Source organism: Perissodus microlepis, chromosome 2, assembly GCF_051167445.1.
Source record: "Perissodus microlepis isolate ML-2025 ecotype Zambia chromosome 2, ASM5116744v1, whole genome shotgun sequence".
NCBI classification, from domain to species: domain Eukaryota; kingdom Metazoa; phylum Chordata; class Actinopteri; order Cichliformes; family Cichlidae; genus Perissodus; species Perissodus microlepis.
In genome coordinates, this window is record NC_140462.1 from 4,198,781 (window position 1) to 4,222,827 (window position 24,047).

Genomic DNA, 24,047 nt, shown 5'->3' on the forward strand with positions numbered 1-24,047 from the left:
GATTTCCTGTATAAACATCTCATATGATGTCAGTTACATAACTGTTTCAAGGAAAACGAAACGAAATTATATCAAACTGCTGTTTTTCAAAATAAAACAGCCTACCTTGTTTATCACAGCAGAAGCAGAGTTATTTTGATTGTTACTCTTTGAATTGGGTCTGATTCTGAGGTTATTAGCCACTAAACGCCACGTTATATAAACTTTTCCACAGACTTTAAATATAATTATTCTCTGACTTTGAATGAATGACTGTTACTTGAACTGAACTTTTCCTTTGCTTAAGTAACGGAGCCGGATACCACCTGCTCCTCAACCTGACGATGTTAACTCATCCTGTTACGTAAAAATGCGCTGTTCTCATTTTTTTAACTCGGATTTTCGGTTATAGATTAAATAAAGGAAGTGCCGGGGCGGGAAGGTGGAGGGGGCAGTTCTTATATGCAGAAGTGATACCAGACTGGAGATCTTTATAACCGCACTTACAGTCACGCAGTGCCATTAGTGCATGCAAGTGACAGAAGAAGCAAAAGAGGCAGAGGAAAAAGAAGGCCAGTTACTAGGTGGGCATGTTGGCTGAAGGTTTTCTCAGACTGCTGGTGTACAGGGAGGAGAGAAAGTTTGCCTCCAACTCCAAGCAAAAGAGATTGCAGACAAGTGGTCATTGTGCCGATCCATCCAACTGTGCTCGCTCTGACTCGAGCTCTGCAGTCCCAGGGGTGCATTCAGCAGAAGCAGGTAAAAAAAGAAGCCTTTTTTTGCGATTACAAACAACAAAACATGTTGGAACAACTGTCCCATATTAGTGTGACAGACAGTTTATCTGCAGTGGGGTTTATGCAGTAACTTTGTATCCTGCTGCAGTCTAGTTCCCTCGAACTAACAAGCTTCCTCTTTTTGTTAAATGCAAACTTACCAACACACACACATCAACAGTCACTGGTTTAAAATGGTTGGTGTGATACGGTGGTGCAGTTGATAGAACTAACGCCTCACAACAAAAAGCTTTTTCTCTTAATTCAGTTAAGTTTCGGTTCGTTTCCAGACAGAGTTTGCTCATTCTGGTTATTTATTTATAGTTTGAACATGTTTAGTTTTAGGTTAGTTTGTGTTAGTTTTAGTCTTCATGAATTCTTATTGTATGGAGGGCACATGTCAGAGGTTAGATTTAGGAAAAGCAGTACGAAAAACTACACGAAAAACACAGAACCTTCTGAAAGCAGTGAACTCACAGTCTTGTAAACACCCAAAATGTGTCCGTCAAAGAATCGTCAGGCAAGTTTTGATCAAATTTTAGCAAACTAACAAACTATGAATATATCCTCTATACTTTTTGTTTTATTTTATTTTAGATATTTTTCTTCACAAAATCACTTCATTTCGAGTTTTTTTTTTTACAAAGGTGTGATTTTTATTCTCTTTTTATTTAACTATTATAACCTTTTTTTGAACGTAATAGGATAAAGTGTGGTATAGGTGACAGTGGATTTATGATATTTTAAAGGTAAAAACTTGTTGAATCTAAAACTAATAATACCCATATTGTAGTTTGGTTAAATAATTTAACAGCTGTATTAAATAATTAAATATAGCTAATAAGAAGCAATCCATTTGTAAATAATCATTTGTCTTTTATCTGGTTTCATATTGGGAAAAAAAATTGTAAGCAAGCATGTAACCAGTTTCTCTTCTGTAATCAGGGATCATAGAGGAAGATCTAAACTCCAGCCAACCCCAGATTCTCAAAGTGGTGCCTCAGAGACCTGTAGCCCTCTCAATCCCTACTGACCTGTACCCCCTTTACATAGAAGACTGTAGCTTGCTGGAACAGTATCCAGACCTGCAGGTGGCTGACTCAGGCCGCATCACACACAATCTACTGAGAACTGCTGTCAGCCAGCATGATTTCTGCATCCAGTCTCCCATCTCTCAAGTTTGTCCAAGCACAGCCCAGCAAGAGCCACAGAATTCAGTACCATCCATACCAGACCAGGGTTATCTAGCAATGGGGGACAGTGCGAACATCAGCCTGGATCTGCCTGGATCGGGGCTAGAGCCCATGTCTAACTCGGTGCTGAACGGGCTGCTGGAGAAACAGCTGGAGGAGGTGTACATGCAGCATCTAACTGAGAACTTAGCTCGGTGCAACTCCCACCTGGGGAACAGCCTCCTGCACGGCCTGGTGCCCCCGCCGCAGCCTAGCAGCCAGTCAGAGGGGGCAGACTCATTACTGGGATGCATGGAAGAAAGCACAGAAGACAGCAGCAGTAAAATTAGTTATCTGAACACCCATAACTTAGTGCCCTGCTCCTCCAACTTCAGCTCCCCAGTGTTGAGGATTTCAGAGGCGGAAAATCCTCATCCGCAATGATCCTGCAAAAGCTTTAAATATTGTGACCTAGACAACTTTGCTTCAGTGCTTCACACCCAGGTTTACACACACACAATTGTATCCACTATATCAGTGCTATTTTTATACAAAGCCTTGCTCTCTTGCTTAAGATGCCTGAAACTTAGCTGCTTTCATATGCCATCTGCTGTTAGATTTGAGTATTACACCACCGGGGAGCTACTTGTTATACATTCAAATGGATTTTACTGACTTATAGTTGGGAATGTGTTAAGTGTTTGATTTATAATAAAGCAAGTATAACAAAGTATCAGCTTGTGGTTGTTTACAACTGCGTTTTATTAATCTGTTGCTTTTTACCAACACCTGTAAAGCCATCTTGTACCCATCTACTTACTTAGACAGCAGAAGGCTGGATATTGACATTTATGTGCGCTATGAAAAAATATGGTGTGCAAAGGTTTTCGCTACCAAATAACTGATTCAAGTGTGATTACAAAAAGCCTTTGGACTGCCTGATATCTAATAGAGGTCAGGAGAAAAAGTTGATAATGCTGCCATGTTAGCAACAGAGATTAAACACAACCCCACCGACAAGGCCCCCCTTCAACACAAGCACAAACTTTACATGTTATCGACCAGTTCTATGCAAATGTGTCTGATTAGGTTTCCATGATGATTTCTACGGGTGTATACACATCACCTAGTTTGATCTGCGCAGGCAGATAAAGGAATAGGAGAAAGCAGGTTCTTCCTGTAGTCCTGAGAAAGATGTTACCTTGTTAAGTTTAGAGAATAGGCTTTAGTACAGCTGTTTCCACCATGATTATTAGTAGTAGTGGTTAGGTTTTTGTTTAAAGGGACCCGAAGATCACTCTAGCTTTGGCATCAACTGTCAGAGCAGCAGTCTCAAGAAATATGATTGATCTGGCTGCTAAGAGGAAACACAAATCGTCCTCACAAGAAGGCATCCTGCAGTGAGGTTAATGGTAATTCATTAACATGCACCAACATAATCTTTGGAAGCCTAAGGCATGCTATTCATCTGTGAAAAGAGATGGAAAACAGAGATTTAACTGAGGTTATCCTGTAATTAATAGATTAGAATTGGCAGTGTGATCAGGCTTTGTTATATGTAGCCTCTGTGTGGAGATTATGGCAGGTAAATCCAAGGTAATTTAGAGAAGCTAATCTAAAAATTGAATACAAAGACAAAGAACAGGGGTAAATTAGATTTAACTTGTGGGAGATGTATTAGTCCCAAACCAAGTGAACAGAGGAAATTAAGTTATTATGTTTTATCTGCTATAAGCTTGAAGTCTATTGAGATGGATTCAAATACCTCATGTTTGTTGTTAAATGTGTTCATCTGAACCCAGTCTAACTTAACACTTGTTTCAACCAAGTCAAACTATCAGTCTGTGGGTTTTTTTGGTCAGTTTGCTCTGAGCTACAGTCTTTGTATTTTACTATCTGTCCATTACCAGTAAATTTATAATCATTTTCATCAATTCATTTTTAAGAGTTTTACTTCATCATGAATACATTTTTATTTAAACCACTTCTCAATGACTTTCAGATTATGCTTAGCATTACCTTTAGCTAAGCGTAGCTAAAGGTAATGCTAAGCATAGTCAATGATGGTTAAATGTTTTGGATATTCATGTAGCGAACTTGTTATTATCATCATTATTTTTTAGCTAACTATTAAACAATTCTTCCACTACTTTTTTCTGCTATGCTATTTAACGTCAGTTTAGTGTTTCACAATATTTTAATCCAACCCGTTAGCTAACAGTTTCAGCTGTTTTTAGCTATACGTTTAGCTAGCTATTTCAAGTATTTATTATTCACTCTGGCCCAGTATTCATGTTATCCTAATCATTTTTGCCCTCTCTTTGTCTATTTGAAGTCCTTATTCATAACTCACGCCTGTTCAGGATCACACAATTTATTTACTAAAATATTTTTTAATTTTTCTGATTAGCAAAGCTAATATTGCCACATACCAACTACTACAGAGGTATCCCTGAGCAGTTGTAGGCTACCTCATGTTTTGAATCACTTCCCCACTTCACATTGATAACATTATACCTTATTAGGGGCCCTATCCGGTGTAATTACACAAGTGTTTTCAGCTGGTTGATTAGACCTCAGTAAAGGCAGAAGCAAGCAGGAGTTATATAAGGTCCTGTGGGAGAAAGTGGAAGCTATTCAACTTTAACAGGTTCCGGCATCATCAAAAGGACGTGGTGTACTGGTATCCATGATGCACGCTGTTTACAGGGATTACAGGACATTAATTCATGCTTTAGCAGAATCAAGTGATATGAAAACCCGTGACTGAAAATAGATTTTTTTAAAACATAAAACTAAATTATCTGCAACTTAATAACTGAATTAAAATGGCATACCTGATTTAGGCTCGCACACAGGCAACATTAGCAATTTATATTCAAGTCAGTTTAGAGCAGTTGTCTGACCTGAAACGGGACGGACGGCAGGCAGGAGGCTCTCAGTCAAGTCTGACGCACAAGACAGTTTCCACCGTTTATAGGTGTGTATACCTACATTACACAACATTCATGGCTTTACATGTCCTATAATTAAATTGAGTTCTAAGCAAATAAAATTAATGAAGTGATTAAATTAATTAAGAATTAGTAGCTTTATTCTTATGAATTTGCATAAGTGAAAACATTCAGATGAGAGGGCATCTCTACTTATAGCGCAGGTGTACGTGTAAGGTGTGATGAACAGTGACTCTGTGTCATTAAATGTTCTTGTGAACAAGTAACTTGGTATTTAAGTTACTACTGTTAAAGTAAAAGATGAATGAAAAGGGATTTAGGAAAGAAAAAGTAAACCTTGTTAGAAAGATCCGAATTTATAATGTTTGTTTGTGCTGATATTCCCAATCATGTATTATAGAATTATATTTTACATTAATTTTATACATCAATGACAAGTTAGTTGATTATATATTACTTACATACTTTTTCTTATGTAATAATATTCAACATTAAAATTTATGGTTAACAGTTTAGAGTTAATGAACACATTTCATGAAGCTGACAATGGCTTTATTTAACCCATATTTGTGAAATGCATACAAAATAAATACTGTGTAATAATAATAATGATAATAATAATATCTGGCAGACAGATATATTGTATTATAGAGCATAACAGCATGTGATATGACAGGTTTCCTGTGCGGTGAGGTTGTTTAGGATTCTCCATGATGGGTGGTTTGTTCAGTTCATTCATTACCAAAATCATCCACTGCTGCTTTGTAATCCTCCTCCTGGCCATCTCTAACACATCCAACCACTCCAGAATCAAAGAATATTTCTGAGGGTGGCGTGAGTCGGAGTTGTACTGAAAGTCTAAGGGGAACAAGGGGAACAGGAATATCTGCACAGTCCACGGATGTGAGATTGGGCGGAGCAACGCCTGTCTGTCAGCAATCCATGAGATGGTGGGTGTGTTTACTGATATTACCTCCTCTGTCTGTATCAGTGGCTGAATCGTGTAAAATGATTAAATGCTGTGCAGCATGTAGATGATGGACTGTGTGTAAACTGCAGAGGGTCAAGATGTTTCGCCTCTGGTCTGACGTGGACTGACGTGTCTTCCCATCACCTTCCTCACACGCGATTTGAAGTCCGCCAGGTCGATAGTCAGTAAGTTTGGACTTCGTCAACTTCTCCAGTAGAGGAATCAAACAGGATGTTTTCTCCATTTCAATGGTATCTTCTCCTGCTTCAGACTCGGGTTGTAAATATGACTCAGAGTCACAGACGGACTTGCTGCTACTTAGTTTCTCCAGCTGTCTCCTAACATGGCCAGAAGTTGCAGTCAGGCATTGCGTGTTAATCAGAGGTGGAGAAGTCTGATCCTCAGTGAGTTCACTTGTAGGGAAGAAGGGACGAAGGGCAAAATCACTGAGGGTAGTGAGGGTGTGTAAAAAAACCAAAACAACTCTTAGCTTTTAAATGTTCTCTTGGACTGGAGAAGAACAAATAACAACTTTCCAGAAGCACAAACAGATTTTAAGGCAACAGAAAAAAAATCACATGCCATCTGCCTAACATTTTGGAAAAGGGAACAAGTCACACAAGCAACATATTTTTAACTTTTTGTTTGTTTTCTGTGTAAATGACCCGTACAACTAAACTCACTAAACCAATTATTTTTGTGCACTTATACAGTAGAAGGCTTATTCTGACACAGATCCTTGTGTTTGCAGTGGAAGTGACGGACTGCACGCATATTGGCATAAAATATGTAAAGACGATAAACCGAATTTAATAAGAAGTCAGTGGAAGGAAGAGATACTGTCTTGGCTGATAATTAAAGGCTTTTTCTCACCATGAGGCAACATATTTGTAACTGTAATTCAAACTATTTCAATAATCACAACATGCCGCATCGACAATAAGTTGCTTGTTTGAAATGAAAGATTGCAAATCAAATAAGCCACAGCAGAACACAAATTCCACCAAATGAAGCACTGCTGCCACAGCATGAGAACAAACACTGAAAATGAGTCCATTATCGGAGAAGCCCTTTCTCTGCTAGGTAAACAAAATATATTAACAATTATTGCAATCTATCTAAGCTTTGTACACAACAAACCATCAGTGCTAATACCCTGGCTGAATCTTGTGCATGTGTACTTGCATTACTTATGCCGTGGGGACACAAATTTGTGTACACAGGCACATATTGGGGACTTAAAGCAATTCCCTGTAATGGAAATAATCATATTTTGGGTTTTGTTTTGGCTTCCAGTTAGGGTTCATTTTCAGGAAATGGATGTAATGTTCTTTGAGTTGCTGATGAGACCGTCTGTGTGTGTGACACACCCCTTGAGCTCTGTGCTGCTGGTTGGATATCATTGCTAGCTCAGGGATTCCTGTGCACATTAGTGGCTGCGTGAGTCCCAGTCAGGTTGTTTTGTGTGTCTGTGTGTGCCGCTCGCCCCCACCCCCATCTCCATAGTCCCACTCCTATTCTCTGCCTCTCTCTGCTGTTGTCCCAGCATGGCTGCAGGATGGCTGCTCTGTGGACTCTCTCTCTGCTGCTCTCTGCCAGTCTGCTGGGCTGTCTGGCCGTGACCTCTCCCGATGGGAGCCCTCTGCCCCACAATCTGCCCCCCTCGCTGGGCACCAACAGTAGCGATGGCAGCCTGTCTGTGGATCTGCCCATGGCTCTGAGGGTGTTCAGCATGGACTATCACCACGTACAGGCTCCCTTTGAGATCGTGCTGTGGATCATGCTGGCCTCACTGGCCAAGCTGGGTAAGCCTCAGTTGTGCTCACACTCATCCACGAGAAGCCAGCTTGGTGTCAGATAGCTGGATGTTAATAACTTAGGTTACCTCCATTTAACATTTAATTTAGTTCATTAAACTTATTTCATATATAATATAATGTATATAATATCTAGTATTTTTCTACATTTCTAGTTATTTCCAGGATTTTGTAAAACTCACACCAAACCTCAAGTTAACAATCTGATCTATCAATGAAAGAGTTTATCTGAGTGCAATGGTAGTAGTCCTCCCTCGGTATAGCTACACAAGCGCCTCAAGTCAGAGCGATTTAGTCAGAACTCCACAAAGTTCGGATCCTGCTGATTTCCTTTTACTCCCTCTCCGTTTCTCATTCCCTCAGGTTTCCACTGGTCAGGTCGAGTCCCTGCAGTTGTCCCCGAAAGCTGCGTCCTCATCATGGTGGGCCTCCTGGTTGGAGGTGTGATCTATGGGGTGCGCCACTCTGCTCCACCGACTCTCAGCGCCGATGCTTTCTTCCTCTTTCTGCTGCCACCCATCGTGTTAGATGCGGGATACTTCCTGCCAGGCAGGCTGTTCTTTGAAAACCTTGGTACAATCCTCTGGTTGGTAGCTTTAAAATGTTTGATTTTTGTGTGTGTGCGTGTGTGTGTGTGTGTATGTGTGTGCGTGTGTGTGTGTGGAGGCATTCGTATGCAGATTGAGTTGAACAGAATCAAAGTACACCATTTCCACATAAAATATGAGTAGAAAGAGTTTGATTTAAAAGTCAGAATTAGACTCTTTATTTTGGTTTTACCCATTAAAGCCTTCTTCTACCTCTACGTCTGCATCATCAGTGTAAATTACACAATATAAAATAAAAATTCAAAAGAATAAATTGCAAAAAAAAAAAAAAGTCATGATGCACAAAATATGATACAAATTAAAATTCACAAACAGAAATCTATATTTTATTTATTTATTGTTTAAATTTCTTCAAATGATTTAATGAATGCTCTATTTTCAAAAACAATTGAATTTTGTGGCAATTATTTCATGGTTCAGGCTCAGGGTTGAGATTTTAAACATCCAAATGATAATTATTTGATCTCCTGCTTAATTCATAATTTTGGTCGTGTACCAAGAAATGGACAGTCTCTAATTTTTATGACGGTTTTATTTTAATGGAGAGAACCAAGATATAAACATCCCTGCATGTCACTGAGTGAAATAAGTATTTGGTTTCCTACAGCCCAGCCAGATTTCTGCCTTCCACAGAGTCACAGGATTGTTTGACTGGGATGGTTTAAAGCCGCGGTCCCCAACCCCCGGGGCATGGACTGGTATCGGTCCATGAGTCGTTTGCAAGAATTGAGGCTCGGGTGTGAAATTTATGGTTTTCAGGGTTTTTATTGGTTTTTATCGTTATTTTTTAAAATCATTTTTATTGTTAACTCGGTTTCTCTGGTTCTTTCCCCGTGGTTATGGATAGATCTTTTTTTTTTTGGGTACCGGTACTGGTTTTATTTTGTTGTATTTATCTGCAACACCTTAAAGGCCAGTCCCTGAAAATATTGTTGGACATAAACTGGTCCGTGGTGCAAAAAAGGTTGCAGACCGCTGGGTTAAAAGACCATCAACAGGAAGCTTGGTAAGAAGGTGACAACTTATGGTGGGATTATTAAGTTTATTAAGTTAAGTAAATGCTTATATCACTCAGAGACATTCAAATCAATTCATAGCTTTTATGTAATGTGTTTTTTTCTGTATCTCTCTATTAAAATAAAACTATACCATTAAAATAGAGACTCTTCAATTCTTTGTAAGTGAGTGAACTTACAAATTCAGCAGGAGACCTAATAATCATTTCACCCACTGTGTCATGTATGGCTGTGTGGCAGACAGAGGAAACAAAGGGAGTGAACTAAAGGAGGCAGTTTCATATACTGTAACACGGTGCTTGAAATAAAATACAAAAACAATAACAAATAGAAACAAATAAAAGATAAACTAGAAACTAACGAGAGGATGGGCAACAATTGTAAACACAGCTGGAACCGATACAGACTAATAGGACAGGGGAAGTAAAACTGAACATACTGTACAAGGATGAGAGACTGTCAAAATAAAACAGGAAGTCCAATAAAAACAGAGAAGAAGACTAACACACACTGGCTGACACTGGGACCGGGCAGAAACAGACATGGGGACATGACTGACTGAGGAACACAAAACACAGAGACAAGACATGAAGACAACGTGAAGACAAGGCTGAATGAACACAGAAGAAGACGAGACACTGAGGGAGGAAGAACTCTAAGATTACTAAGAACTGACCATGAACTTAGGAATCACATTCAAAATAAACATGACGCACTGCAGATGTTACCACATTTGTCATATTTTGAGCTTATTTTTGTGGACCTGAGTGGCTAAAATCAGATATTCATCGAGTATTTGTTAAAGGTACCTGGAGCAGGTGTCTTAAAGCTGGTTTCTTGTGCATGTGCAGGTATGCAGTGCTGGGGACCTTGTGGAACGTCCTGGGCATCGGCCTGTCTCTGTACGGTGTTTGCCTGCTGGCTCAGAGCTCACTAGGAGATGTCTCTCTGCTCCACTGCCTGCTGTTTGGCTCCCTGATCGCTGCTGTAGACCCAGTGGCGGTGCTCTCTGTTTTCCAAGAGATGCAAGTTAACGAACAGCTGCATATCCTGGTGTTCGGAGAGTCACTGCTCAATGACGCCGTCACTGTGGTGAGGAGAGAAGCGGTGCGTGTTTCAGGTACCTAAATGAAATACTTGATACTCATACACGTTTCTTCCTCTCAGGTGCTCTACAAGCTTTTTGAGTCCTTCCTCCGTCTGCCATCAGTGTCAGGGCTGGATGTTTTGCTGGGGGGCTGCAGGGTGGTGGTGGTGGGAATCGGAGGCTTGTGTGTAGGTCTCTTCTTCGGCCTGCTGGCAGCCCTCACCTCACGTTTTACCTCCAGGGCCCAAGTCATCGCCCCGCTCTTTGTCTTCCTCTATTCCTATTTGTCTTACCTCACCTCAGAGATGCTTCACCTCTCTGGGATCATGGCGTGAGTGCTGCTCAGAATCATCTGAATCCCAAAGACCACAAATTGTATGCATTAGTATTATAAGCATTAGTTAACTTTGTTTTTCCTTTCCCCGCCCTGCAGCATAGTGACCTGTGCTGCTACAATGAAACAGTACGTGGAAGCAAATGTGTCAGAGCGCAGCAACACCAGCATCCAGTACTTTCTGAAGATGTGGAGTAGCGTGAGCGAGACCTTAATCTTCATCTTCCTGGGAGTGTCCACCATACAGGACATCCACATGTGGAGCTGGCCATTTGTGTGCTCTACACTGCTGCTCTGTCTCATCTGGAGGGCCACGGGTATAAGTCACCCCGCACTTTAAAACAAGTTATATCACAAGACCAGCAAAGTGGATATCTAAACTCTTTCTCACTTCTTAAAAGGCGTGCTTCTGCTGACCGCGTTTGTGAACAAGCTCCGGAGGAACGCCGTGACCTTCCGAGACCAGTTCATCATTGCCTACGGTGGCCTGAGAGGGGCAATCTGTTTTTCCCTGGTCTTCCTGATTGATGACTTCCCAAAGAAACGACTCTTCATCACCACTACCATCGTGGTCATTCTCTTTACTGTCTTTGTACAGGTGGGGCAAACATGTTCGTGAATTGTAAGGAAAACAGTTTGTCATAGTTTGAAGGTGGATTTTATTTTCTGAGTCTGGTTTGCAGGGGATGACCATCAAGCCTCTGGTGGAGCTACTGTATGTGAAGAGGAAGAAGAGAGCTCTGCCTACTCTCAGCGAGGAGATCCACAGCAGGGTGAGAGATCACAGGAATCACAGCTAAGTGTGGAGTTGTAATAGGGCTGTAGATAACTCTGGACACTACTGATTTTTAGATATCAGTAAATTAGCAAAGACTGTCAAGGATTATGATCTCAGAAGAGCAGGTTTACTAACCAAAAGGAAACAAGGTGAGTTCAGTTTTTTCCTATGCAAAGCATGCAGTGTTTGAAGGATGCACTGAAGTGGATGGTGCACAGAGGGCAGCCTGTTTCATGAATTTCTTTCAATACTTCCAAAGGATATCATTTTTTGCAAGTTATCTGCAAGTAATCCTGTTTGTTGTTAGCTCATAGATCACCTGGTGGCAGGTATAGAGGACGTGGTTGGCTACTGGGGGCAGCACTACTGGAAAGACAAGTTAGTTTTCCGTGTTTAACTGTTACTTTGCCTTCTGCTTGTGTTTTATCATAAAGCGTTTGTTGTGCATGTAAAAAGATAAAATATGAAATGACCAGCAGGTGGCAGCAAACACTATGCACATTTTCCACAAGTCACAGTATTGCCATCTGTGTGCTTGTGTGTGTGTGTGAGGTTTGAGCAGTTCAACAAGAAGTACCTTCGCCGTTTCCTCATCCGTAACGACCGCCAGGCTAGCTCCAGCATCCTCAGAGTTTACCAGGAGCTGGAGAGACGGGAGCAGAGGGGAGTCGAGGAGGAGGCCCCGCCGATGTAAGAAAAAGGTTTTTGGACTATGTGTCAGTGTTTGTCCTTAAAGTACCCAGAATAACGGAAGAAAGGTTCGTGACCATAATCAGGGTTTTCTAAAAACCTAGAGTGGATCCTCGCTCCCAAGGGCGACCTCTGCTACCGGAGGAGATGGAAAGCATCAGGCGCATCCTGTCAAGAAACCTCCAAAACTTCAACAACAAGGTAAAGTTTCTATGCCACTGTTAGCTATTTTCTATTTCCAGCTACTATAAATTAGAAAGTGCACAATGTGTATAATTCAGCTCCACACTTCTGGGCTCATGCATGTGTCCTCACTCCAGCAGACACCAGCCTACAGCAGACACACCCTGCACCAGGACACATCGGTGGACAGAACAAGGAAGCCCCTTTACAGACACCAAAGTCTGGGAGAAAGATACTCATACAACACAATCACACACTTTCAGGTGCATGCAAACTACCTGCATTTCCTCATGTTCGAGTTTTATTGAACAGAATTAAAAAGACTGAATGGTTAGGAGAGTAAGTTCACAGGGTTGCAGGGGTGTCGAACTCCAGGCCTCGAGGGCCGGTGTCCTGCAGGTTTTAGATCTCACCCTGGGTCAACACACCTGAATGAAATGATTAGTTTGTTCCCAGGCTTCTGGAGAACTTCAAGACTTATTGAGGAGGTAATTTAGCCATTTGAATCAGCTGTGTTGCATCAAGGTCACATCTAAAACCTGCAGGACACCGGCCCTCGAGGCCTGGAGTTCGACACCTGTGGTTTAGTGGATTCATGTTGAAATACTGCATCCAAGTTTAGGAATCTGTTTAAACTCTGTGTGATTCTGAACTATGTGAATGATGGAGCGTCGGTATCAGAGTAGAGAACATCCTCCATGGTGCTGTACTGTGTATTTCTACTGTTGCAGGGGGAGGATGGTGGGCTAAGTGAGCCACAGAGAGTGAGAACTGGACTTAGCAGATCTCACACAGGTAAAGACGCAGCCAGATGCACAGCCACGTGAAACAGAAAGTCTTGACAGGACTCTATGCAGTCCTATAAAAAAACAGCCAAGTCCTCTGCATGATTCAGCAGCTTGTAGGACCAACTTGCGTAACAATAACTTGAATCATTAATTCTCTGTATGACCTTATCAGTCTCTCACATCATTGTCAATACATTTTTCCTGCTCTTCTTTACATCATTGCTTCAGTTCATTGAGGTTTTGCGGGTTCTCTTTATGTCCCACCACAGTTTTTAATGAAGCTGATGCCTGGACTTTGGCTCGGCCATGGTAACACCTCGATGTTTGGGATCATTACCATGCCAAATAACCTACTCTCAGCCAAACTTTAGCTCTCAGATAGCATTACATTTGACTCTAGATGACTTTGGTGCACTGAGTTAAACTCAATAACTGCAAGATGCACAGGTCCCGCAATTAATTTGATTAAAAACACCAGGCTGCTACTTTCCCCTCATATGGAACCAATAAGGGTGCACTTTGTTTTTTTATGTGATCGCATAGAGTCCGACAACCACTTTCTTTTTCAAATGTCTGTTTATCAAACTCATGTTGAACAAATGGAAAGCTTTACTTTTTTCTCAGGCTCTCAGTCTGAGTTTTAAAGGCTTTTTGCTTTTCTTGCTAGTTAGTACGTAAGATTAAAACTCAGTCTTCCTGTTTACTTCTGCAAAATTGTTTCTTAATTCATGCAGTTTTTTAACTGTGTGTTTGCTGTCTCTCAAACTTTCTGCTCTAACTTAAAGAAAGAAAGAAAAAAACAAAACAGGTTATTAGTATTTCTCTCCCTCCTGATCTTTGACCAGAAGCTTTTTTGACTTTGTGACTCTTGAGCTCACTTCACCCTCTTCCCTCTTGGCAGTGTGCTCCATAAGCCCACGATCCACTCTCCTGGACTCCTCAGACTCAGCTGGCCCGGCTCAGACTAGATCAACGGATCCAAAAGCTGCTAGAGAAGACCTAGTCTCTCCAAAACATCAGGAAACCGTGGAGAGAGCCGCCAGGAAACACCTCAGCTTTGTTTTGGAGAATGAGAAACAGCAATGAATGCAGACTGTGAGACACGGGGAGGGAGGGAGAAACACATATGAAAGCAAAGAACTCAGCGTGTTCCATCATTTGAAGTGATAAGTACCTCGTATTCCTTTAAGCACAGAGTTGTGAGGTGCAAAGCAGAACTAGTAGAAGTCTTTAGCAATTTCATGGACGCATCCCAAGTAAATTCCTCATAAAATGAATTTAATGGTTTTATTTATTTTTTCAGAGTGTTTGCCGGCTACAATAAAGCTTTTCTCAGCTCCATGTTTCACCTCTTGAACAACTCTTGCATCTCCAGCCTAATTCATTTTCAAAGCGCCATTGCCAGAGTAACACCAACATTACAAATACCTCGCAGTCATAAATGCTGATACCTACTGCCCACAACGTCCTCACGCCAATCTTCCCTCTCCTTGTTTCCTTTACAAATGCACAGCAAAATTCATACACTGGTAATCTGACGAGGACAGGCTTACTGCGTCCTAAAATAACTCCTGTCCCCCCACCTCCCTCCGTTTGACCTCCTCGGTTACTGTAGCATTTTTTTCCTCACAGCTCCCAGCATGCCAGGGAGTGGCTGAGAGAGGCTGGCCATGTTCTTTAGGATTGGGACTGGGCAGACAGCCTTCAGAGTGGACACAAGTAAGGAGTCACTGACCTGAAGACTAAAAGCTAAGAGGAATCATACTTTAAAGCGGAGTAAAGGCCGGAGTTATGAGGGTGGGAGCTGCAGCCCTGTCTGGGGGGATTTTTGGGGTAATAGGGACTCTGTGTTTCTTCCTGGCATTTGGTACTGACTACTGGCTGGTCGCAAGCGACAACTGCGGACCATATAGATGGCAAACACAAACGACACCGATGGGGGACAAAGATGCCAACAGGACTGAGGTAGGACAGATAGAAGTGCGATTCCTAACATAAGCAATCACTGATCACTTCCATCAAAACACATCGATTCAATAACAGCAACCGAAAATATTATTTTTAACTGGTCACATGTGAAAACCACAAAAAGAATAAATGGGGAACCCGATCAGCTGCTGTGGACTCGCTGCTGTGCGAGCTATGCCACTATAAGATATTTAAAGATGTCCTGAAGCAATTTACAACCTTGTTTCCAAAGAAGCTGGGAGGCTGTGCAAAACACATTTATAATCACAGAACATATGAGTTTTAATTAAAACTAGAACAAGGAAAACAGCAAATGTTGAAGCAGAGGGATTTTATTTTTAAAAGAAAGAAATATAAGTTTAGAATTTGATGCTACCGGCATGTTTCATAAAAGCTGGGTCAGATGCTTTGCTGCAATATCGAATTCTTGAAACGTGGCAGTAGCGTTATTCTTTCTTGTAAGGATTCCAGCTGCCCAGCAGTTTGAACCTCTCTTGCTCCAAATGTTTTGACTGGGCAACAGCTCCACCCATACTGGAATACATGCAGAACGTTGTTTGCCGATATCTTGGTGAAATAAGCAAGACCTTCCCTGAAACAAGACACTGCAATGCAGCATATGTTGCTACAGAACCTGAATCCACTGGTCAGTATTACTGGTTACCCAAGCAAAGCTCACTAATCTACTTCCATACCAACACAGGTACTGACTTTTAACTGTGTGCTGACAGGGCAGAGGACTCTTAACCTCTTTGGCCTGCAAGAGAAAGCAGTCAGGCTACAGTTTTCCACTTTGCCTCTTAAATAAGTTCAACTGAAGTCTTTTTAAAAAATATGTTTTTGTCTCTTTAATGGCATAGCAAAGGTCTTGCATTTGTGAATCCAGTAAAAGCTGCTGACTGACAATCATTATCAGAAGTCTTCCCGATTTGGAAACCACTGCATTTTGGGGTTTTTTTTTTTAACCGATTACACTCTGCCCAAACGTGTGGGAGGCCAGGGATGTCTAAACTCATTTTACATAGTGGTTCATGTACAGTACAGCCCTGTTTGATCTTAAGTAGACTGGACCAGTAAAACTCCCCTTTCTGTCAGTGTAAAGACTTTGAACCAAACATTTAATCCATGAGATGTCTCAATATAAGAACAAGAAGTGCAGTTTAAACAGCACGCCTTGACGTCTTTCCACATGATAAATTCGCAAAAGTACAGAAAAAGTTCAGCTTGCTCATTCCCTGCACTGTCCTCACTGGTACTTTACGAGTTGTTGGAGGTCTTCATCAGAAAAGCTGTAAAACGTATGAAAATACATTTAAAGGTTCAAAATCAGTGGGCCAGATTGGAGCTGTTGCCGGGTTGATTCTGGCCCCCGGACCTTATGTTTGGCCTTCCTGTTGTAGGTGACTGCACTTCTGTAAAGTGTGCAGAAGAGGAGTTAGAAGAGACATGTGGACTTGTAGTTTGTATTTAGTGGCCTTTATGATGGCTTTATCTGCATTAGGATAAAACTCTTACCACAATACCTCCAAATGCACCTTTCATCAAACCCTCCCTGCTCATTACACACCTACATTCTTCCTGACTTCACATCCAGAGTTTGTGACACAGCATCCTGCACACTACAGTAGCATCTTTGTGAAGATGAGCATGGCTCTGGTTAAAATATGAACATGCTGCCATCAGCATGCTGCTGAAAATTTGCACAGAGTGTATTTCATAGATTTAATATTTTTGGTCCATCACTTCAGCTGCCAGCTGTAAAATAAAAGCGGTTCGGGGTAAGGTTTGACAAAACTGTGGCACCTTCATACGACTGTTTTTACACGGCGAGTAGGACTCTCACTGACGAGCCGGCTGAGCTTCATGTGTAAAATCAGTGGAGTGGCCCTTTAATTTTCCAGTTTATTCTCCCATGAAGCACTTGTGAGAAAGTTCACAAAGTGCAACGTAAGGGATATATTTATAAAAGCTAATCCCCCAGTGAATTCCTCCGTAACATCACAGAAACAAAGTCTTTCATTTTCAATAAAACAGGATGATTAAAGTTGTTGTGTTATTCGGCGCCATCAATCATATTTCTGACAAGCGAGCAGAGAATATAAGTTCCCCCTCGAAAACCTCACAGACCAGCAGGCCATAATCAGAACCACGTTTGATGCCGCAGCTCCAGTGAAGTAGGGAATCACACAGAGCCGCGAGCGCAGACGTGTTGACAGAGCTGACAGAAAATGGGATTCATCCATCTTTAGGTATTCGAGCATCTATCTGTGTGATGTCAGTCTGTCTTCCATTTCTTTTTCTCAGACGCTGTTGGTGGAAGAAGCGAGTACCTCCCCTCCTTCCCTCACGCTGCACCACGAGGGCTTTTTCTGGCGCTGTGCGTTTCAGGTGGAGCCCACGACGCACGCAGTGCTGGCCACTCTCTTCAGTACGTAGGCGAAACTTTCCTCTAGTTAAGCTGACCAAAGGTTTTGTTGGGAGTTGTCCAATGTGGTTGCGTGTCCCTTGCTCAACACTGCGGTGTCCTTGACATGCTACAAGTGCAGAAAAGAAAAATGCCCATATGTGACAGTAAATGTAAAGGATTGCTAAAATATGTTGTTTATGGGGTGTTTTGGGGCTTTTTGTTTTCCCCCGACTGCATTTTGCATTTGTGTCTTTTTTATTTTCTGCTGCACTTAATGTTTCATCACTGAATTGAAAAAGAAATCCAGAATAACCATTGAGCATATTGTTATTCAAGTGGCCCGATAGCTGAGGATGCTTCTGCCACTCATTCAGGCACTGCTTTTAGAAAATCTAGTCAATGATGGGAAATAAAAGGCAACAATAAAGTCAGTACTGAATTATGTGTAAGCCTTAATATGTCTGCTGTTTATTGTGGTTATAGACCTTTGCCCATAATTTTGAGTGATTATTTTTGTAAACCTTTCTCATTTTTTTAACTATAGCAAACCAGCCAGAGTCTAAGGTTTGCATCCATGGTTACCTCTTCCCGCTACCGGTTGCAGTTGGACAAGTCCCTCACCCAAATTATGACCCCACAGCAGGTAATTCACAGTCTCAAATATATGCTGCATGGACACACGTCTTTCTATTTCCTGTTGTTCAGTAGTGAGGTCAAATCTATGCAAGACATTTTATGAACAACAAGATATGTACAAATAATCGTGGCTAGATTATTTGACGCCAGCTGGGTGAGAGGCAGGGGTTTGGAGAAGATAGATATGAGGATGCCGGATACACCAAGTGCCTATCTGGGAAACGGAGAGAAAGACGGGGAGGGTGGGACCTAAAAGGAGAACAAACAGGTGTTTGGAGCAGGTACAGGTATTTAGAAGAGGAGTGCTTAAGGTGTAGTCTCACTCCTAAACTTCAGGTAAAATTATCTTTGATACATGATTGAGAAATATTTTTTACTCTTGAATAACAATATGGGTATTTCCCGAATGCTGTTTAACAGAGCGATAACTTTTTTTTAGCACAGCTTGTCCGAACATCCTTGTTTTATTTTGGATGCTTACATTATTTTTGCTTTGCATATAGAAACAAAATTATTTCACAAAAACTACCAGGGTCAAAATAATTACCTCCTCGATGCTAACAGTCAGTCGTTTACTCTTTTTGCTGGATAACAGCCTGAAGTCGTTTGTTGTAGTTTTCAACATGTCTCACATGCTCTCCAGATTTGATGGTCTTCCAGCAGGGACCCTGGTTTTAAGTTCATCTCACAGTGATTTTCAAGTCAGGGCTTTGCATTTTATGAACTGGCCGGTCAGTAACATTTACTTTGGTGTTCTGGAGGTAGTTCTTCCCCAGGAGCGACATATTTTGGGTTGTTGTTGTGTTTAAAGATAAAGAGACGACCCAGACTCAGGTTTGTTTTTGACTGCTTCAGGTTTTCTTTTAAAATCTTCACATAAACTTCATGATTCCTTCCACCTTGATGAGATTCCCAGTTCCACACCCACTGAAGCATCCACCCATCATGATCCTCCCACCGCCGTGTTTCACTGTGGGGACGGTGTCCTCTGAGATGTAGAACTCTCACTACTTTCTCCAAACATCAGAAAAGTGTCTGTGGACAAAGAGCTCTAGTTTTATCTCCTCTTCTCGCTCTTCTAGTGTGCATTATCTGTCTCTAGGGTGTCCTTAGCACACCGCAGTCTGGCTTGAAGGCGTGTCTTCTGCAGAAGTGAAGTTTTTCCTGGTCTCCAATCTCGCATCATTCCTGTGCAGGGCTCTAGTGATTGTCTCATTTGAGACTACAATTCCCAACTTGGCTAAATCATTCATGGGTGTCTTCGCAGTTATTCTGGGCTCTCTAGAAACATCTCTCACTAGTTTTCTTTCCAGAATCTTTGAAATCTTTCACTTCCTACCACTGCCAGGTGTGTTCTGTACTCTGTGGGTTTGTTGGAATTTATTGAGGATACTCCTCACTCCTGTTCTTGACACTTGTATAACAAATTCCTTCGATCTGTTAAAAGAAGCAACGCTTAATAATTTTGGCCTCATCTGTAGGTCCCCACATATATATCAGTAGTAAATCACATCTTTGCTACAGCAGTAAAGATTTAGCAGAGAAATACTTAATCTGGTATTTATTATTCAGTCAAAAAGTGCTCATGTTACAGCCTAAACGTATCAGGACCATATCGAAGTTATTAAAGGACCAGCCTGAAGGAACAGTCTATTTTGGGAAATACTTTTTTGTGCTTTCTTGCTAAGCGTTTTATGGGAAGATGGGAAACACTGTTCTATTTGTGTGTTAAATAGGACAGCATTTAACCACATCTTCTCGCAAAAGATCAGAACCAGCGTTGCCTTCCTGTGACTGAAACCAAACAAAATGAACATGTAATGACTGATGTGGAAGAGCAGTTTTCTTGCTTTCTTTTTCTCAGAGCCAGAGTAACTGGATGCTGACTTTAGCTTCTTACATGTAAATGATCTGTTCTTATATGACATCCTTTTAATCTTGGCAGCTCTACAAAGCACTTTGCAATGTGTTTCCTATTCTTCCATTCACACACATACACAAAATTCCTGGGTAGGAATGCAAGACTCGCCAGCCGACAGGAGCAACCTGGGCTTTCACTGCTGTGCTTGTGTTTCTTGCAGTGTTTCGGGGCTTCTGGACCGTGCTGATAATCCTCGGACTCGTCTTAGCTCTGGCTGGAGGCTTCCTCTTGGTCTGTGGTGTTCCTTTCATCAGCTACAAACTCTACAAGTTGGGCGGGGCCTTCCTCTTAGCTGCTGGTAAAATATAGACTGCTGCCTGTGCATCTATGTGTGTGTGTAAGTCCTAACTGTAGCGTGAAATAAGAGACGAATGCACAGACGCACATTCATTCTGCAGCCTTTGCTGCTGTCAGCTGTTCATACCTGTCACATGATAAACACACACCCAGCACACAGAGCAGCAGATGTCACTCTGCAGTGTTGTCACTATAACGACAGCAGTAAACACTGCCGCCGTGGTAACAGTAGAGATGAAGAGGAGCTGCGTTCCTCTGCAGCCACTCACAGCACTGACGGCCTCTGTGTCTGTCTCTCTAATACTGTCTGTATCTCTCCGCAGCCTGCCTGTTCCTGTTCACAATTCTGCTCTACGTCCTGTGGATGGAGGTGGTGGATGTGAAGAGCTACATCCTTCAGGAGAGAGGGGAAACATGTCCGAACGCTGAGGTTTCAGTCCTCTACGGCCTGTCATTCATGGTGGCGGCTGCTGGAGTGCCCCTGGAGCTCATCTCTGGTTTGGTCTTCTTGTTGGTAGGGCGTGCAATTCATGCCAGCAAGTGACCTGCCCGCCTGGATCACAGGGTGGAGAGGAGGGGAGCGGTGGAGAGGCCTGACTTTTTTATGTCCTGCACTTGACTGGATTAGTGTGTTTTTGGGATGTAAATACAGGAAAGACTGCCGCTGCTTTGGGTCTCCTGGAAGTTTTCTATCTGTCTCCCACTTTGCTTAATTTCTCCTCAAATGTCACTATTTACTTAAACATGTTATCGCTGCCATGTTTTACTATCGCCACAAATGATAAGCAGACGGTGAGAAGTGCACGGGTGAGCCAGCTGTGTCCCGATTCTGGCGCGTGATCAAAGTGTGTTTAGCTGCAGCAGAGTGAGGTGGGAGGCAGGAATGGCTGGGTGGACTGGAGGCTTGGGGAGAGGGTGGGGGTGGAGCGGGAAAGAGGAAGATATTGGGGGGGAGAGACAGAAAGAGAGAGAGAATTGATGCATGGAGGGGGGCACAAGGGTGCTTTGAGAAATGAACAGCTGTTTGTGGGTTTGGTTGGTGTACAGCAGGCCAGCCACCTGCCTCCTTCACCCCAATCACATTTTACTCCTCATTCAATCCCCCCATGCTTTATTGTTTCTTTCTGTTTTTTTGTTCTTTTTTCCACCTTTTACAGAAACTTTAGATTTAGATTTCAAACCCAGAGTGCAGCTAAATCCAAAAATAATTCCCAAATTGAGCCGTGCCCTATAGGAATCTTTTCTTGTGTTATTCAAAAGGAGAAACGCTGATGTGCGATAGTATCACAAGTGCTACAATATTAGCTCGTCTTTCCTTTTCACTGCTCTGAATGGAAACAAGCGGCTGGACTCTCGATCACATATCAGCTTTCATCTGAGGAGCGAGAACGGCAGTGATAGTGGTGGGGTGTATGTCTGCTTCAAAGGACTCGACACACGTGTGTTCATGTACACGCAAACACACACACATACACGCTGTGATCAAACTGTCCTCTGATTTCTGAAATACACGTGCACATAATATCTAAATATCGTTACTAGAGCTGCTTTATGCAAGACCGACTGTAACATGTTTGCAATGAAATTCTGTGTGTGGAATTATTTCTGTGCAGAAAATACAACAACATATATCAATAAAACTGACTCGACTTTGTGACATAACAAATGAACACTGGGTCCTTTGAGCAGGAAGTCTGAACAGCTGAGCACAGCTGGTTTCTGACAGGATTTCAACCACAGAGGGAAAAAAAGCACCACTTCTGATCTGAGGAAGTGTGATGACAGTCTGACAGATGAAAAACAAACAGAAGTCAAAGCCTGTGGCATGCAGTCAGTGATTTGCTAGTGGCGCTACATGCGAGGCCGATGATGTGGTTGTCGCTAGCATTGCTGGCCACTCAGACAGACTTGGACCAGCGGATGTCTCCAGTGACAGTTGAGCTTTGATGGCATGTTTTACATTAGCTTTGTTTTCTGTTAAGTGTACTATCACTGAAAAATAATTTAATAGCAAGTAATAAGTGTCCTGTTTTCATTCCATTTAAGGAGCACTTAGCATTCCCTCTGAAAAGAAGGTCTTTGATTAGGCGATGGCTGTCAGGCTCGAGGACGTGAGGGTCCTGAAAGAGATGAGGCAACACTGGAAGTCTTTCAGGCAAAGGGACCGAATGGCACTGGGGAGGAAGGTAGGAACAGAGAGTGGGTAGTGCGGCTTGTCCTAGCATAATCCCTTTAAGTATTTGGGCCCTGTCCTTAGAACTCTTTGAACAGGCCAAAATATTCTTCTGGTTCACTGAAATTTGATAAAAAGAAGAAGAAGAAGAAATAAACATTGCAGCCATTGTATTGTCTTTTTTTGACTGCCCATTAGAAGACCTTTGCAGTTTACTCAGGCCTGAAAATGTTTTTAAAAAGTCTTTCAAATCTGCAAACCTCCCATTTTAGCTGCTCGTCGGGTACTAAAAACGTTTTTATGAACCGCTTTTATGTGACAATTACATGAATAATAAGTATAAGAAGAGATTCCTGACTGAACTTCTTTACTTTGTTGTGCGTAACCTAAAGGCCATGACTCAGGCCTGTGGTCTATATTGAGAACCAAACTCTTTCCGACTCTCGGGGCTTATGATGAACCACTGAGGGGCTTGAACAGTACGACAGCAGTTCCTATGATGAGGATGTGTAACTAAAAGAGAAGTACATCTCCTGATTCTTTAAACACATACTCACTGTAATAGTAACTTTGATTTGCATTTTCTGTTAACAACACGAGGAGCCATGAGCATAAATATCCTCTCCTGCCAAGACCTCTGCTGAGACCCCACCTGCTATCTTCCCCTCTCCATAGCTGCTTTATAAAAGAGCTAATCATCATTCCTTATGGTAGCTCCAACTCTTTCTGTTCAAGCTCGGTGAGTTAAATTAAGAGAAAGGGTACCTACTTAAAAAACTGACTAATAAGGTTTAAATATACATGATTATGAGAGTTGTCTGGTCCTCATTTTGAAACTGAAACCATCACAAATAATGTTAGCGCATACGCTGTTAGCCCTGAAGCTAGGCTAGCCTCAATTCTTTCAGTTTACTCCTGTAAGTCATGAGCAGAAGAAAACTAAAACTTCTAATGATTGTGTAGGAAGACTTTAATACTGTATCAACTCGCTGACTTATTCTGCTCATAATATCTGTTGAATATGTCAAAGTATAAGTGCAGCTTAGCATGAGTTGACTGTGTTACAAAGTAGGCACTGCAGGTCGTAGACATTTTTTCTGTAAAAATAAGCACATAATGACGTATTCTCATAAATATTAAACAACTGACCTTTGATTAAGCTGATTCTTTGACTACTTAATTAATATGTGTAATTAATGGGTGTCTTTTCTTTATTAATACATCCTTCATAAATATCAGTGTTAGCTAGCTAATGCTAGCAATCTTCCAATGTCATTTTACAAAGATGACATTGAAATACAAAGATCGATGTATATCAGTAGGGTTACTGCTTATCCAATTTGAATTCAGGATGTCGGCCATGTTATTGCTATTGCCATGCTAATCAGCTTTCTTTTAAAGTTAATGCTTTGGTTAAATGTGTTAAAGGCTATAAACATAATAGACCTGAGAGTCAACACAAAACGGCTCTTTCATAGTTTCAAGTTTGAGGT

The 24,047-nt window shown here is 41.7% G+C and overlaps 3 protein-coding genes across 3 annotated transcripts; all 3 read left to right on the plus strand.

Annotated features, from left to right (window-relative positions):
- The first annotated feature begins 482 nt into the window (after positions 1–482).
- Positions 483–2,660, plus strand: LOC146392073 (uncharacterized). The gene is made up of 2 exons (XM_084941095.1): positions 483–738; positions 1,701–2,660. Exons 1-2 carry the CDS (start codon positions 570–572, stop codon positions 2,369–2,371), a joined length of 840 nt encoding a protein of 279 aa, XP_084797221.1. The 5' UTR covers positions 483–569; the 3' UTR covers positions 2,372–2,660.
- Positions 2,661–7,409: 4,749 nt separating this feature from the next.
- Positions 7,410–14,429, plus strand: LOC146392074 (sodium/hydrogen exchanger 2-like). Its single transcript, XM_084941110.1, has 13 exons — positions 7,410–7,656; positions 8,032–8,254; positions 10,144–10,384; positions 10,460–10,710; positions 10,813–11,030; positions 11,115–11,311; positions 11,397–11,486; positions 11,799–11,869; positions 12,044–12,181; positions 12,286–12,382; positions 12,502–12,627; positions 13,096–13,159; positions 14,054–14,429. Exons 1-13 carry the CDS (start codon positions 7,410–7,412, stop codon positions 14,236–14,238), a joined length of 2,148 nt encoding a protein of 715 aa, XP_084797236.1. The 3' UTR covers positions 14,239–14,429.
- LOC146392075 (transmembrane protein 182-like) lies at positions 14,248–23,708 on the plus strand. The gene is made up of 5 exons (XM_084941102.1): positions 14,248–15,117; positions 17,425–17,548; positions 18,072–18,170; positions 20,245–20,382; positions 20,705–23,708. The coding sequence occupies exons 1-5, from the start codon at positions 14,944–14,946 to the stop codon at positions 20,923–20,925; spliced, it is 756 nt and encodes a 251-aa protein (XP_084797228.1). The 5' UTR covers positions 14,248–14,943; the 3' UTR covers positions 20,926–23,708.
- Positions 23,709–24,047: the final 339 nt, after the last annotated feature.